At 40.5% G+C, this 17,830-nt stretch overlaps 1 protein-coding gene across 2 annotated transcripts in view; it reads right to left on the bottom strand.

The window, feature by feature from the left end:
* The window catches only part of PPARGC1A (PPARG coactivator 1 alpha), a 122,633-nt gene that overhangs the window by 40,210 nt on the left and 64,593 nt on the right, over positions 1 to 17,830 (bottom strand). Inside the window, exons 3-6 of one of the 2 annotated variants that reach the window (XM_087936506.1) lie at positions 10,343 to 10,537; positions 7,443 to 7,565; positions 4,612 to 4,816; positions 1,022 to 1,054 (exon numbers count right to left, since the gene is read on the bottom strand). In XM_087936506.1, coding sequence (XP_087792632.1) covers positions 1,022 to 1,054; positions 4,612 to 4,816; positions 7,443 to 7,565; positions 10,343 to 10,537 — 556 coding nt within the window. The remainder of the gene's footprint in view (positions 1 to 1,021; positions 1,055 to 4,611; positions 4,817 to 7,442; positions 7,566 to 10,342; positions 10,538 to 17,830) is intronic. The other variant, XM_087936507.1, reaches the window with a different exon arrangement.

The raw sequence follows: 17,830 nt of genomic DNA on the forward strand, positions 1-17,830 counted from the left end.
TTCCAGTGCTTGAAAAATTCCAAAACAGAACTCTTTATATTTTTCAAAGCAGCAATGGCTGGTGGAAAAGAAATGGCAAAAAGGTGGAGCAATTGTCACTTTTCCTTGTGGCGTCATCTTGCTTGATTTTTCTTCCATCACCACATCATCTGAAATGTTCCCGCTGCATTTCCCAAAGGCGATTTTTTTTTCCTCAAGGGGCAACTGGACTTTCTGGGTTTTTTTTTTTTTCCTTTTTTCTTTGAAGATGTTTCGCTTCTCATCCCAGAAGCTTCTTCAGCTCTGGCTGGATGGTGGGGAACGGAAGGATTTACACCCCTTGCAGACAGCTGGTCATTTGTATCCTTTCTAGAGAGCCGTTGAGGCCACTTGGAGGTTTATCTGTATCCTCAGGGTTACCTGAATAGTGCAATTGAGTATGGAGCCTTCCTGGAACTGTTGAAAAGATCTGTGTTGTAGACTGGAGATAGATGATTTCCTACTGCGTTTATTCTACTGTGGTTAAGAAAACAGTCTAAAGTTCTACCTTTAGAAGTCATGTCATCCTTCCTCACTGCTTTACATATTTAGTACTGGGGTGGAGGGGAAGGGAGAAGCTGCACTAAAATATTCCTGAGTCAATCTTCTGCAGACTGGTCCATTAAGAGTAAGATAACCTTTCCGTCCAGAATGTAATTCTATGAATGCCAGATTGATTCTGGTTCATTCCCCAGTGAGTAGAACAGGCTTAAGAAAGTCAACATTGGCATTGAGTCATTGGGCTTTGATAAATATATAGGATCGGGATTATTGATGTACTTTGGACTCAGGATCAATGAGGAAAATCCCCTTCTCTTTTGTCCTGTCCTTAAATGAAGCCCGCAGAGAAATCACTTGGTGGGAGAATCCATTGGTCCCAGCCTCATGGCTCTTCCTTACTATTTTTAAAACCTCTAAATAACAGTTTCCCCAAACTGAATAGAATTCAGAAGAGAGGATTCCTTGTAAAGTGAATAAAGCCAATAAATTAGGAAATACTTACTCTGCTTAGCAGGTGCCCCATAACATTCGTTCTCTAAACGACACAGAAATACAAGAATTAAATTTTTTTTTTTAAAAAAACGATGCAATTCTCTCTCTTGCCTTCTATCCACAAGGAAATTCATTTCATGAACATTTCTTTGCTCATCAACACAGCAATAATTTAAGCCTGTAAAAAGCCTAAGAATGGCTGTCACAGGTGTGCTTCAAAAATTCCTGAAGGACCACTATCCTGAGGTTAGCAAAGTGAGTTGAGAAACTTATTTTTCCCAACTAACGGTTCCCCAGATTTCTGCATGCTCTGCTAGAGAAAATATTAAAATATTAATAATAAGAATAGCAAAAGGAATATATACTTGGAAAAACATCAGTTTTTCCCAAACTTGGCAACTTTAAAATACATGGACTTCAACTCCTAGAATTCTCCATCCAGAGGAGTTCTGGGAGTTGAAATCCACATATCACCAAGCTGCCAAGTTTGGGAAACACTGGTTTACATGCTCCAATGATGGTTTAATACCATTCACACAACAATATCTCCCTATCCCATTTCCTTGAGAAAGAGTCACTGGGGGATAAAAATGCTAAATGCAATCTACAAATCTGGCAGACTGTGCTAACAACAACAATAATAGAAGTTGAGTGACTGTGGAAGAAGAAAGCAATGGTTGAGCCAATAGTAATAGGAACCCTTGGAACAATACCCAGAGGGGTTGCCTAGATACATGGACATTTTGAACTTATCAGACCCGAATATTTTGACTTTGCAAAAAAATCAGACTTCCTTGAACTGCCTACATGCTCAGACGTCACCTTAACAGTTCTGAGGGCCTTGGTTAGGGCTTGAACTGCTAAGATTGTACCAATCCCAGACTATTAATAGAACTGGAGAGGAAATCTTAAACAAACAAACATACAAACAATAATTGTGTATTTTAAGAACATACTTGGTTGATACCTAGGATGGTGGCACAAGACCCGTATCAACCATTAGCACCAGTCAATGATATTTGTGATACATTTTAAAAAGTTCAGTTGATTGAGATTCATGTTTAATGAATAAAAGAGAAATAATAATAATAATAATAATAATAATAATAATAATAATAATAATAGGTACATAATGGGCAATTGTATCTCTGTAAAGACAGCAACACTCGCTTTACAGAAATATATTATTATTCTCTTTTATTCATTAAACATGAAACTCAGTCATCATCATGATCATTATTATTATCTTATTTTATTCATTTTTAAATGTTCAGTTGACTGAGTTTCATGTTCAATGAATACAAGTTTTATAATAATAATAATTATAATAGTTACAATAATTTTAATAATAATCATAATAATATACCCCGTGTTACTGCCTTTACAGAGATACAAGTGCTGCTCATTATGCACCATTTACAGCAGGACTCAATGCTCCCATGATTTAATAGGTTTCTAGCTCTAGAAGAAACCTTCATTCTTCTTTCATCACATTTTGGGACACCATAAAACCAGGGTGGAGGGGCCTGGGAATGAAGTGTAAATTTTGGTTGCTCCTAACTCAGAGTTCATTAAAAAAAAAAATGGCACCGAGCTCCAGATGTTGTGCTGAAGTGTGAGAGCAGTTCTATTCCCTTTGGAAGCAGGGGATAAAAAGGAACGCGTTTCTCAAGAAGCAATATTTGTAAATGACCCTTTTCTTGGGGGATCCTAAGTTGCTGGAGGGGGAAAAAATTAGCTGTAGAAACAGAGCAATACATCAGGGCAAGGCTGACATCCTCGCCTCCTACTCTTGCCATCCCCTTACGAGGAAGAGTAACAAACGTTGTCACACCAGAGGATATTCAACTTCATTACAGATGTTCAGCTGGCCATAAAGAAACCCTTTTGTGGTTTTTAGTTCTTAAACTTGACAATAAAATGGCGAGGAGTTTTTAGATGTAATAGGGGATGATACATTTATTGCCTATTCAAAAGCTGCAAGAAAGCTGTTTTTGGTGTCTCAGAAGGAATATATTGCTGGTTTAACAATCCTTTTGCCTTCTAGTTTGGTTAAAAATACACACACGGGGAGGAGAAGATGCTCTGAGGACATCCCTTGCCCGACTTGTACAAAACAGTAGAAAAATTGACAATCCCAGCTTCCTTCTGAGGGTGAGGACCAGGGTTATTCCACCTTTGAGCTATTGCTGACAGTTGCCTCGCTCTACGTAACGGTGGAGATGTCCATAAGAAGGTAAACAAAGAGGTACAGGTTCCCCTCTCCAGTGGTGTCCAACTTCAGAGCACAGCGGTCATCTCTATTTCTTGGCCGAGAGAGCCAGCGTTGTCCGAAGATATGTAGCCAGCATGGTTATACGTCAAAGGCACACGGAACGCTGTTATCTTCCCACCAAAGTGGTACCTATTTATCTGCTTGCATTTGCATGCTTTCCAACTGGTAGGCAGGCAGCAGCTGAGGCAAGGATGGGAGCTCACTCTGTCCTATGGCGCTTGGGTCTCAAACACAGACTGTCAGTTTTCCAGCTGACAAGCTCAGGGTCTTTAAAGCCATCATCCAGCATTTCAGATGGAAAAGAAGTCAACGCCTCCAACGCTCCTTCTTTCCCTCTCTTATTTATTTATTTTATTTAGTTTAGTTAGTCAAGCATGTATGAGAAAACAAGTATGAACATAACATATAAACACATAAGTATAAACTGGTATAAGTATATACATCAGTGGTTCTGTGGCCGTGGCTTTGTGGGTGTGGCTTTGTGGACGTGGCAGGGGAAGGATACTGCAAAATCCCCATCCCCTCCCCACTAACCTGCTTTCCAGTTCTGTTTTCCTGTGCAGGGCAACCAAAGTAGACCCAGCTGATCATCTGGGACTCAATGGGAGGCAGAGAATAGATGGGGGGAGGGGCCAGTCAGAGATGGTAGTTTCCGGTTCCCCAAATTACTCAAAATTTCCACTACTGGTTCTCCAGAACTGGTCAGAACCTGCTGAATACCACCTCTGATATAGATAATAAATGAGTATGAATAAATGGGAACTGAAGGAGAGGCATGTTGGTGCGCTTATGCATACCCCCTTACAGACCTCTTAGGAATGGGGTGAGGTCCGCGGTAGACAGTTTAAGATTAAAGTTTTGGGGATACAAAGGTATCCCACTTAGTTTCATCGTGAAGCCTGTATGCCGACCACCTTGGCTTAGGGATCTGTGTGCGTGCTTTTGAACTGCTAGGTGGGCAAAGAGCTGAGGCTAGGTATGAGAGCTCCCCTCCGTCATGCGCTGGGGTCTTGAACCTAAGCTTTCCGTCTGACCAGCTCAGCGTATCTAACCACTTGAGCCACCAATCACGCTCGGGAAAGAAGCAGAAGAAAATTATTTCCAATATCTGTAAACACATCAGAATAGAATGGTGGGTCTGAGCAGCCAAGGCGCCCCTTCCCACAGAAGTTGGAAATAATTGTCTTCTTCTTTCTTCTTCTGCGTTCACCTCCCTTCACATTTATGCTTCACTGCCTCGTCCACAGTAGCTACGTGCTACAATGTCAAATGAGACACCCCTCCCCTCGCCCCCCCAAAATGATTTCTGCTGGTCACCTACCTACCTTGTAAATGATGCATCTGAGAATGCAACAGTGCCTTCTTTTTAGAAGTGTATTTGTCCCTGTTGCTGTGCCTGTTTTCTGTCTGCTTGGCCTGGCTGAGGTCATCACTGGTAGTCAGATATTTGAGAAGTTCTGAGCAGGGACGTCTTTGTGGCTTTTGTGGCTGGCAGGTGCTCTTCGCTTTATTGCTCCATGAATTCTCAGTCTTAGGGAATGAGTCGCAGCGAAAGAAAGGAAAAAGGGTGAAATTAAGGAACTGAACCTTAGCAGAATGGATACCGAGCATTGTTTTTAAAAGAGAGAGAGAGACAGAGACATAGAGAGAGAGAGAGAGAGACAGAGACAGACAAAGAGAGAGAGAGACAGAGAGAGAGAGAGAGACAGAGAGAGAGAGAGACAGAGTGAGAGAGAGAAAGACGGAGAGAGAGAGGCAGAAAAAGAGAGAGAGAGTGACAAAGAGAGAGAGAGAAAGAGAGAGAGACAGAGAGAGAGAGAGAGAGAGAGAGAGACAGAAAGACAGACAGAGAGAGACAGAGAGAGAGAGAGAGAGAGAGAGCAACAGAGAGAGAAAGACAGACAGAGAGACAGAAAGATATTAGCAGTGAAGGATTGAGTTTAAGCCACTAGATCGATGAGCTGTGAATAATTATTTCCAGAATAAAGAAGGAACATTACATTAAAATTCCTAAATGACTTCGATGCTGCTTTTTATATCCATCCTCTTACATTTCAAGGCTTCCAGGCAGCGCTATATACTTCCTAGGGCCCTACAGTTCCTTCGCTGCTACCAACAGGAAGGAAAAAAGATAGAGGAAGAGTTTAAAGCTTAATTTGATGCTGATTGCTCAAGTCTTACAACCTGTTTGCAACTCTCTTAAGTACCCCTAAATGCTCTGTTTTCAGTTACAGTGAATGGCAAGACAAACATTGTTTAATACAGACTGCTAATGGAATTACCCACTGCCAGAACCTCAAGCAATCAATGGCCATCATGGAGATTCCAAGGTGCCAAAATAATCTTCTCTTGAACTGGATGGCTGGCGGAGGAGCAAACCAGGCCTGTATATCAAACAAGGCCTATCGCTAATATTTTAAGGGCAACCACATCTCTCTCTCTCTTCTCTCTTTTTTGTCTCTCTCTCTCTCTCTCTCTCTCTCTCTCTCTTGTCTCTTTCTCACTCTCTCTCAAGCTCTCTCTCTCTCTCTCTCGTCTCTCTCTCTCACACTCTCTCATCTCTCTCTCTCTCACTCTCTCTTGTCTCTTGCTCACACACTCTCTAGTCTCTCTCTTGTCTCTCTCTCTCTCTCTCTCTCTCTCATCTCTCTTTTTTGTCTCTCTCTCTCTCATCTCTCTTGTCTCTTTCTCACTCTCTCTCAAGCTCTCTCTCTCTCTCTCTCTCTCACACTCTCTCATCTCTCTCTCTCACACTCTCTCTGTCTCTCTGCTCACACCTCTCTCTCTCTCTTGCTCTCTCTCTCTCTCTCTCCTCTCTCTCTCTTTTGTCTCTCTCTCTCTCTCTCTTGTCTCTCACTCTCTCCAAGCTCTCTCTCTTCTTCTCTCCCCTCTCTCTCACACCTCATCTCTCCTCACTCTCTCACACTCTCTCTCTCTCTTGTCTCTCTCACTCTTCATCTCTCACACACACTCTCTCCTCTCTCTTCTCTCTCTCTCTCTCTCTCAACTCTCTCACTCACTCTCTTGTCTCTCTCATCTCTCTCTCTCTCATCTCTCTCTCTTTCTCACTCTCTCTCTCTGGTCTCAAACCCAAGCTTTCCATCTGAGAAGTTCAGCATCTTTAACCCCTTGAGCTACCAGGAAAGAAGCAGAAGAAAATTATTTCCAACATCTGTAAACACATCAGGATAGAATGGTGGGTCTGAACAGCCAAGACACCTCTTTCAACAGAAGTTGGAACTAATTGTCTGCTTCACCCTGACTTAGAGATCTGTGAGCTAGCTTCTATGCCAGGGGTGGGCAATTAATTTTCCCAAGAGGCTGCAGGAGAAACTGGGACTGTTATGAAGGGATGAACCAGTTGGGCTGTGAAGTTACGTGGGCATGCAGGCATGCACAGGCATAAATTGAAAAATAAAATAAATAACACCCCGCTTCAAAATAAAAGCAATGCAGCTGTATTGCATGCATGGTGTACCCTTATTAATATTTGCTTTCTAATTTCTGATTGACCTCATGCAGGCTGGACAGAGACAGCCAGAGGGCCAGATGTAGCCTGGGGACTTATAAAATGCCCAGATCTGCTCTAGATTCATGAAAGGGATGATGTTTTCATCTATTGTCCAATTTTGTGCACTGTGGTGACACCAAGGGTAGCAGAAAAGTAGGACATCTATTTCTCCTGAAGCAAAGATCTGACATCTGTCAATATCAGTGTCAGGGTTCCGATGGATGCCCTAATTAATTCATGAAGTTGAGCCAAGTTTCAAAAGAAATCCAATTATTTTATTAGGAGCAACATGTTGGCACTTTTCGCCCCCTGTAATTTACTGCCCACCTATGACCTTGTTTCCCCCCCCCCTCCCAGGGTATGTCATAAATCACATTCTCCAACGAAGGGCTGTAGAAAACACACCTTTCCAGCTGGCTCTGGTAACCTGGGATGCAATCTGGAGAAAGGTATGCATGGAATGTGCTTCTGGTCGTAGCAACCGAGCTGCTCCATCAGTTCTCCCGCACCCCTGCCTATGGCAACTTGAGAGCAGGCCAGGAATGCTTTACGAGTTGACAACCAGACTATGCTCTGTGATGAAAGTGCAAGGGTGAGCATTTGCAAATTCATCTAAATATACGCCTTCGGAGGTGAACACGGTACCTTGGCCAGCGCAGGGTTTGCTCTGATCCTGTGGTTGGAGTTTGCATGGTTGCGTGTGCCGAGGCCGCTGCATTCATTGTAATTTAGCTGGATGTTCGCTGGCGCCAACAAGAGCTTCTTAAGCTGCAAGGAACAATGGAAGGAAGGTATTGGGTGGTTGGGAAAGGAGGGAAGGTTGAGAAGAGAAAGAAAAGAGGTTATGCGTTCTTCTTTCTTATTCCTTTTTCTTTCCAATTCACACTCTTTGATTCATGCGTTTGTGTTATTTCCAAGGACCTATGTAACTGATCGTTGCAAAGTCAGATGTTTTTGGCTCAGGAATCCAATAATTGGGGGGGGGGGGATGTAGAAGAGACCAGGAAGAGGCAATGATGAAAAGGTTTAGTTAACCATTATTTTGTTTAGCTAACATTCCCACAAGGATGTATTACATCCAGTAAGCTAATGGTCTTCTCTCTTAAATTAACAAGATGTGGCAATGAGGATGGTTCATTGGCCGTGTGTTCCAGGCACTGACAAAACCTCTACCTATTTTTGAACTTAAATCCCCTTTCTAACTCGCGATCCTGAGATGACCCCAAATAATTTGGTCCACAGGCATTTGTGTTCAAAGGGAAAAAAGGAAATTTGGAATTTTCCTTTGTGATTTCTATGTCCTACCAAAAATGTGCCAGGCTAACAAAATCGGTGGCTTATAAAGAAAACCAACATAAAATGTTTTATTGCTGGCATTCGGCACCCACAAGATTGGCCAAGATCTACCCAAATGAATAGAATAGAATAGAATTCTTTATTGGCCAAGTGTGGTTGGACACACAAGGAATTTGTCTTTGGTGCAAATGCTCTCAGTGTACATAAAAGAAAAGATACATTCCTCAAGAATCATAAGGTACAACACTTACTGATGCAAACCCAAACTGCTGGAAATGCAAACAAAAAAAATGGTACCTTCTGTCAAACATGGTGGTTATGCCCCGAAGTGAAAAAAATATCGGAAGACAACACAAACGTGGTTACAGGAATTAATTGGAAGCCAAACAGATTTTGTCCCAGAATTATTTCTTTTAGGGATAATGAAAAGGAAATACAACAGAATGATAAAGTATTTGGTGTTACCCATATTCACAGCAGTGTTGGAAGAAAGACTGCATACCATCCGAAGGCTTCAAAATTTTAAAAAAATATGAGTGTGTGGAAATGGATAAATTGACCATTGAACTAAAGGGAAAAGTAGACACCGAATATTATGCAACATGGGAAAAATGGTACCATGGGATAGACAACAGAAATAAGAAAAGAAAGTGCATACAATAAATCTAGAAAGTATAGAAATAGATTGTATAGATTGTATTGGACGTGATATGTAAATGTATTTAAAATGTCATAGTTCTGTTTATTAAGTGATTGAGTTGTGTAAAAAGAAAAAAAACCCAATAAAGTATCTCTAGAAAGAAAGAAAAAAGAAACTTTTCAAACTTTCACGCCTAACTAAAGACCGACTGGTCTTAATGAGAAAACCCTGGAGGCCCCACGCATAATGCAGTGTTCTATCTCAAAGGACTTTGGCAAGCATCTTCCTGGTAGTTGATTACATGCTTTTAGGAGATGTACTTTACAAGTTTATCTTGATAGTCCTAGTTATAAGATTCCCTGAGCTTCTCAGTTCCATTATGCCTGAAAGATTAAAGTTGTCGGGCAACTGAATTGGGTTTTCTAAAGTTAGGGTTGAGAGAGGCAATTTTTTTTTTTTTGTTATTATTGCTCTATAACTTCTCACAAATCTTCCACCTGAAGGACATTCATTACACACTTGTTCCAATCATGTGTGAGATCTACCATAGATTAATGGGCTGGATGATTTATGTTGAACTTCTCCAACTAAAACCCATGAAATATCACCTTGAAATCCAGTGTTTTTTGAATCAGAAAGCTGATGTAGGAGAGCTACAGTACGGTTTCTCTGTTTCATTGCAGAATGTTCTTGCAACTCTTTTCCTTCCTTCCTCCCATTCTTCCTTCCTTCCTCCCATCTTTTCCTTCCTTCCCTCCCTCCATCCTTTACTCCCTTCCGTCTTTTCCTTCCTTCCTTCCTTCCCTCCTTCCTTCCATCCCTTCTCTTTTTTCTTCATTCCTTTCTTCCATCCTTCCTTCTGTCCCTCCTTCTCTCCTCCATCCTATCTTTTCCTTTCTTCTTTTGGTTCTTCCTTCCTTTCCTCCTTCCTTCCCTCCCTTCTCTTTTTTCTTCATTCCTTTCTTCCATCTCTCCTTCCTTCCCTCCATCTCTCCTTCTCTTTTTTTCTTCCTTCCTTTCTTCCTTCCTTCCTCCCTCCCTCCCTCCCTCCCTTTTTTCCAAGACTTGTTCATTGAGCCAAACTTAACAAGAGCTGGATAGACCAAGGGTCTTCAAACTTGACAGCTTCAAGACTTGTGGACTTCAACTCCCCGAATTCTTCCTCTAGTCATGTTAGCTCAGGAATTCTGGGAGCTGAAGCCCATAAGTCTTAAGCTTGCCAAGTTGGAAGACCCTTGATGTAGAGGGACTTTAATCATGTCCGAATGTAAGCAAAATCTTAAACCAACCTCCATAAACCAGCAACTTATGCTTGGAATGAAATGCACATGAACGCGCCCTAGTAAGACTGCACGAATGAACAACATTCTCCCCCAAAACACCAATCAAAGGAAGAGAAGGCAATGACTCAATCGGGCTGATAAGAGCTCCTTGAGAAGGAGACCAATTTTTTCTCTTCCAGAGACTTTATAAACATCTCCCAGTTGGAATTTAGCTTTCTTGATGTGTTGAGAGTAACCAAACCGAACTGTGACTTCATAACCCCAGCTTTGTGGAGTCAAAAGACAACTCCATTTCCCCAGAAAACCTGAGGAAAGTAGACTCTTACTAGAGATGTCTCTTCTGTCTCCTGAGGTGGAGGTGAGCTGCCAGGTACCGATGAAGGACTAGCCTCATTTTCGCTGGTCACATCTCCATTTGTCAGGGCATCGAAGGAAGGCAATCCATCTTCGTCCACTGGGATACTATCCAACGTTTCTGTGAGGACTGCTAGTAAGTTTGCTTCATTCTCTTCATCTATCTTCTACTCGTGCAGAGAATACAGGGAGAGAGAGGGAGCGGGGAGGTGGGGGGAAAGGGGAAAAAAAACCATGACTCAGGCCAGGAAACTAAGAATGCACAGCCTTATACATTAACATTGAGTCGCATTAATCCCTTGCAAACCATCTGCAAACTTGCAAATCCAGGAAGGTTGCAAGTGAATGGTGACCTCCGCACACTTCTAACTACCTATTTAAAGTTGCAATTATCGTTACATTACATAGCTACGATAGAACGTTACAGGGAGAAAACCCTCACAGAATCATTTCTGCTTAAACCCCGCACTCAACATTTCGAAATAATAGGATCCGTAGTTGTAGGAATCTCAAGGAAAAGAAATCAGGGATGTTGTTTTCAGTATATTCTTCTGGCTTTGAAGTTGGCCTTCCCAAGGATGTGCTTTAAAAAAAAAATCCAAACAGAATTATTTATAAGCTTTTATCCAATTCGAGTTGCAATGATTAAAAGTAGATTAATTTCTAATCAGATGTGACTATAACATTAATCTGCATTAGATGTCTTGTTGTAAAATGAAACATTTATATTTATACATACATACATACATACATACATACATACATATTTGTTTTCTGTGGTTGTTGCGGGTATTTGTATGTGGATCTTTGGTTATTCGGGTTTTCTCCCGCGTAGGAGTGGCAGTATCTAGGCAATGTTTCGATGAAGTCTCATTCATCATCTTCAGGCTTGTGTGCTTCTCAGAAGCACAGAGCCGAAGACACAAGCCTGAAGATGATGAATGAGACTTCATCGAAACGTTGCCTAGATACTGCCACTCCTACGCGGAGAAAAACCAAATCCACAAATCCAATAATATATATATATATATATATATATATATATATATATATATATATATATATATATATATATATATAAAGTTTTCACAGGTATTTATATGTATGGTATTCAGCTTTATTCAAGTATTTTTCCACGTCATTATACTTGTGCTTTTAAAGTTGTAGCAACATTTCGGCAGAATCTCATCTGCCATCATCAGGCTTCTTTATAGTGTTTGACGACACTACGACACTAAAGCTGAATACCATAGATGATAGATAGATAGATAGATAGATAGATAGATAGATAGATAGATAGATAGATATAGATAGATGTGTGTGTGTGTGTGTGTGTGTGTGTGTGTGTGTGTATGTATGTATGTATGTATGTATGGTATTCAGCTTTGTTCGGGTATTTTATACCCATACATGTAATACCATACATGTAAGTACCCACGAAAACTTAAGAAAACATATATATACAGAACACGCCTCCAACCAATCAGAACACGGCTAACCCCCCAACCAATCAGAACACAACCAAACCCCCTACCAATGAGAACACACCCACCCAATCAGAACACAGCCAAGCCCCACCCAATCAAGTCCCACCCCACTGGCAGTTAAAGGAGGAAGCAGCTGCAATCTCATTACTCTGAAAAGCACAGAGGAGACAGAAGCCTGAAGATGATGAATGAGACTTATCGATATATTGATTTACGCGGGAAAAAACAACCAAAGATCCACATATATATATATATATGGATCTTTGGTTGTTCGGGTTTTCTCCGCGTAAGATTCAAGTATCTAGGCAACGTTTCAGCAGAATCTCATCTGCCATCATCAGGCTTCTATAGCTTGCAGAAAACAAATATATATATATGTATGTGTGTGTGTGTGTGTGTGTGTGTGTGTGTATACACACACACACACACACACATATACATATACATGTACATATACATATACAATCCTCGCATTCTTCAAGATAATACATCACAATTAGGATTCCTATTTTAGGGAGGCAAAAAAAACAAAGCTATATTATATTGTGGAGATTTGCTGTATTTGTATTTTTTTCATTAAATTTTATTTAGTTTTCAAAATTTAAAAACATAAAATAAAACTTTATACATCTTTATATCAACATCAAGACATCTTTTACATTTCCTCATCATTTTTCTATATACACATTTATTTCATTATATAATTTCAACTTAATATATAAATAAATATAGATAGATATGAATATAGATAGTATTTATATAGTTTCTTCTTTACCTACTTGTAATCTTAATTCATTTGTAATTTGATAAAATATTTTTGGTAATGTTTTCCTTTTATTTTTTTTATCCATACTCTTTTAGATTTGTTGTTTTGTTATTAATGATTTAAGCTTGGAAAAACATAATACAGCATCCAGTTTTTGTCACCAGACTACAAAAAAAGAAAAAAGAAAGATGTTGAGACTTTGGGAAAAGTTCAAAGAAGAGCAACTAAGACGATTAAAGGCCTGGAGACTAGAACATAGGAAGAACAACTGCAAGAATTGTGTTTGGCTAGTCTAGAGAAAAGAAGGACCAGGGGGCACGGAGAACAGTATTCCAGTATTTGAGAAGTTGCCACAAAGAAGGGAAAGGGGTCAAATTATTCTCCAAAGCCCCTGAAGGCAGGACAAGAAACCATGGATGGAAAGTAACCAAGGAGAGAAGCACCTGGAATTAAGGAGAAACTTCCCAACGATTAGCCAGTGGAACAGAAGTTGCCTTCAGAAGTTGTGGGTGCTCCATCACTGGAGGCTTTCAAGAACAAATTGGACAACCACTTGTTTGGAATGGTCTAGGGTCTCCTACTTGAGCAGGGGTTTGGACTAGAAGACCTCTAAGGGTACCTTCCAGCTCCATTCTGATTGAATTGAATACTCAGGTTCCCTGCAGAAGTCCATGCACAAGAGTTTTGCAGGCAGCCAAATCCACTTTTCCCCAAAAGTTGAAAGAGGAAGGAAGCTGCCAAGAGCTCTGCAGATGTTGTACTAACATACTGTAGCTCCAGCTAGGAAGATAATGGGATGGTATCTAAAAAAGCAGCATAAAACTCAAAATGAACAATTTTCCCAAACAGGGATGAGTTCAGATGGGTCGTAACTGGATTAAGTCCTATTTGGTGAAGTCTACCCTTTAGCAATTCGGGAAACAATTAAACAGAAATGCAATCATCATGCTTGTTTATTTATTTTAAGCAAACATCACCACTCCGCCCCCTTCCCCCCAAAAAAAAAGTCCAACATGAATTGACCGGATTAGGTGCAAACTTCCCTTCTTGACATTTTGCTAGTTGTGCTTATTGCGTGTTAATGAGGTAACAAGGAAACAACAAGGTTATAGGTGTTACGATGCAGCACAGTGAGAATCTGTGTAGAGGCCCTTTGCATGGAAAATCAAATCATTACTGAGGTCGGTCAATTTGCTTTGCCTGATTTCTTTCTTTTTTTTCCTCTTTCTTTCTTTTTTCTTTCTTTCCTTCCTTCCTCTTTTCTTTCTTTCTTTCCTTCCTTCCTCTTCTTCCTTCTTCTTTCTTCCTTTCTCTTTCTTTCTTTCTTTCTTTCTTTCTTTCTTTCTTTCTTTCTTTCTCTCTCTATTTTCTTTCTTTCTTTCCTCCCTCTTTCTCTCTTTCCTTCCTTTCTTTCTTCCCTCTTTCTTTTTCCTTCCCTCTTTTCTTTCTTTCTATTTCTTTCTTCCTTCGTCTCTCTACTTCCTTCCTTCTTTCCTTCCTCTCTCTCTATTTCCTTTCTGTTTCTTCCTTTCCCTCCCTCCTCCCTCCCTCCCTTCCTTCCTTCCTTCCTTCTTTCTTTTTTATATGCCACCCATCTCACCTGGAGACAATTCTAGGTGGCTTACAACAAGTAAAAACAACAAAATCAAGCATTAAAATGTTTCAGTAATAATAATAATCAGTGTTAAAAGTATAGACTAAATTCTCTTCCATTTAATTGGTTCTAGTACTGAAGATTCATTCTTATATTCCAGTTCAATATATTGCAGGCAATTAAAATGGAACATTTTTTGCAGTATCTCAGATTTCATCTAGCTATTTATCAAACCCTACCAGAAGATTTATGCAAATGGGCAGAGGTAACTCATTGCAAATAGAAGGAGAAGTAGTAAAAAAAAAGTGTTACCTTCCTAGGCTCAAAAATTCACAGAAATGGAGATTGTAGCCATGAAACAGAACTGTCCAATATTTGGACTATATATGCATATATATACATATACATATACACACACACACACACATATATACATATATATTGCATTGACAGTCAAGATACACACAGTCAAGGCTATAGCTTGCCTAATTGACAATTTTGAAAAATTGGGAGGTGGGGGTGGAGAAAATTGTTGAGAATTCCTTGGATTAAAAGAAGACCAATAATGCAATACTAGATGAAATAAAACTGCCCACTGGAAATGCCAAACATCAACCTAAAATGTACTGTATTTTGGAAGCAATAATAAAAATGTCACTGAAGAAGACCAGATCCATGGGGAAAAAAATGGAAGGCCATTGAAAAAAGAGACCTACAATGGAATGTATGATAATATAAATTAGATTTTGTAAAAGTTAAGCTTTTGCTCGAAAAGGATGATGTGAATTTATAATTATAGTCTAATAAGGAGATAATAATAATATAATATGCATAGTTGATTTATATAATATGAAGTTTAATTTAAATCAGAAAAGATAGACTGTTGATATTGTGCATAAAAGATACGTACCAACTGACACACTGTATGTAATGGAAAGATGGTTTTATTTGATGTTTTATGCTTGTACTTGTTAATGTTTGCTTTCATAATAAATAAAGAATTTTTTTTTTTTAAGAGAGTCCTACGGAACACCAGGGGACAGGATGCGATCCCTGAGTTTGGTAGGAATTCAAAGAAATGCGGGTCATTTTCAACCTGGAATCCCAACTTAGACCAGCATTTCTGACACTATACAAGACTGTTGTTAATTGAGTTTTCACCCCAGTTTATAACCTTTCTTGCCCCCGTTGTTAAGTGAATCACTGCAGCTAGTAAATTAGTCACCCGGTCGTTAATTGAATCCAGCATCCCCACTGACTTTACTTGTCTGAAGGTCACAAAAGGGCATCCCGTCCAGGGCTGAGCTTCAAATTTTTTAGCAAGGGGCTCTCTGGCCTAATGTGTGGCAGGGTGGGCATGGCTGGGTGATCATGTGATTGGGTAGTCATGAGATCAGGTGGGTGTGGCTGGGTGGTCATGTGACTGGGTAGGTGTGGCCAACTTGATGTCACTTCTTTGCTCTAATTTCCTAAAAAAAAATGGATATATACCAAAAAGTTGTTTTATTATTTCATGCATTGAATATTTAAATAAAAGACTGGATGAAACCAGGCTTAATAGCAGTGACTGTGAGTAGTGACTGTGATAGGGACCTTGGAGTCTTAGTTGAGTTTCTGGTGAGTTACAGGATTCTTATTATTTGGGAATTAATCCCCTCGGAGGCGAGTGGCTATGTTATCTGATTTTCTCCATGACTCTCCCTCACAAGCACCAAGTGGATTGTTTATCTAGTTTGCCACACTTTTACCAGGTGTGAAATGCTCTTGGCTGAACACCCAGAACTTCAATTAAGCCTATGAAGAGCTTTCCTTGGCTGCTTGTCTTTCTCAGGTTATTGGAGAGTCTTAGCTAGCCCTGTCAGCCCCCAGCAGCCCACCCCCTGACCCTGGGACCACTACGACTGTCATAAGTCCATGCCAGTTGCCAAGCATTTTAATTTTGATTGCATCACCACATGGAGGCTGCCACTTTTTTTTCAGTGCTGTTGCAATTTTGAATGGCCACTAAACAAGACTGTTGTAAGCAGTGGTGGGATTCTACCAGTTCACACCGGTTCTAGTGAACTGGTGGTTCTGGTGAGCAATTGGCCCTGCCCACCCCCCTGTTCTTTCCTGTCCTATATTTCCCTGTTTTTTAGCTCAGCTGATTTGCGTGGCACAGCAGACTGCCGCGCATCAGCTGTTTTACTCACCAGCACTGACATTGAAGCTAAGTTTTTTAGCTTAAAATGGGCAGTTTCTAAACGCTGCGCGCACGCACTCATCAAAGCAGTTGTTAAACCGGTTGCATCCCACCACTAGTTGTAAGTCGAGGGCTAATTGCATTCCCTGACAAAATGATATTCACTGGGTCACAAGTACACAGACCCAAATGAATGCCACCATCACCTAGAAAACGCTGTAAAAGAATTCTCGTTCAAAGTCGGCTTCCTTTCTTTGATAATATGGACTTTTTGCAAAAATCCTTTGGTTTTACTGATTCCAGTGTTTGCACTTTAAAAAACCAGGGTGAGGGGAGAAAAGAAAAGAAAAGAAAAGAAAAGAAAAGAAAAGAAAAGAAAAAAGAAAAGAAAAGAGAGAAACCCTCAAGCACAGTGAAGCACGCTAACATTCAACGTCTCCACGCAGACTGGACTTACTCATCACAGCCATTTTGATTAGTGTTTTGGTTTTCTTTTCTTTCTTTATTCATAAGGAGTTTCAGACGTTCCTCAAAGGAAAAGCAAAGGAGGTGACAAAGAGAACTCTGTTAAAACAATTAATGTCATTTTTCATTATTGCCCGGGTCCCAATTTACAGAGCAAATAAATCAAAGTCACCAACAGCGGATGGCTAATACATATCTGCACACAGATGACACAGGAGCAGAACTGCATGGAGGCCTAAAAAAATGACGGGAGATAACCTTTCCGGAGCTGAGCCACGCGCCTGATTTTAAGTCATATCTCATGCCCAATGTTTTTATTAGGGAACATAGCAAGAACGGGGTTGACAAAAGGGAGGAGAGAAAGAATCCCGTTTCTGCTCATCTGATACTCCCGAGAAATGAGCAAAGAGTGCAGAGAAGAGCAACAAAGATGATGAGGGGACTGGAGCTAAAACATAGGAAGAACTGTTAAGGGAACTGGACATGGCTAGTCCAGTGAAGAGAAGGACCAGGGGAGACAGGATAGGGAATTTCAGAATAGAATAGAGCTGGATGGGACCATGGAGGTCTTCTAGTCCAGCCCCCTGCTCAAATAGGAGACCTTATACCATTTCAGACAGGTAGCTGTCCAGACTGTCACCCCGTGATGAAGCACCCACAACTTCTGAAGGCAACTTCTATTCCACTGGTTAATTGTCTTCACTGTTAGGATGTTTCTCCTCAATTCCAGGTTGCTTCTCTCCTTGATGAGTTTCCATCCATTGAATCAGGATAGAGCTGGAAGGGACCTTGGAGGTCTTCTAGTCTAGCACCCTTCTCAAGCAGGAGACCCTAGACCATTTCAGACAAGTAACTGGCCAGTCTCTTCTTCAAAACCTCCAGTGATGAAGCACCCACAACTTCTGGTGGCAAGCTGTTCCGCTGGTTCATTGTCCTCACTGTTAGGAAGCTTTTGCTTCATTCCAG

The sequence above is a fragment of the Pseudonaja textilis genome, chromosome 6 (genome assembly GCF_049901715.1).
Source record: "Pseudonaja textilis isolate UNSWEBS1 chromosome 6, rPseTex1.2, whole genome shotgun sequence".
Classification (NCBI taxonomy): Eukaryota; Metazoa; Chordata; class Lepidosauria; order Squamata; family Elapidae; genus Pseudonaja; species Pseudonaja textilis.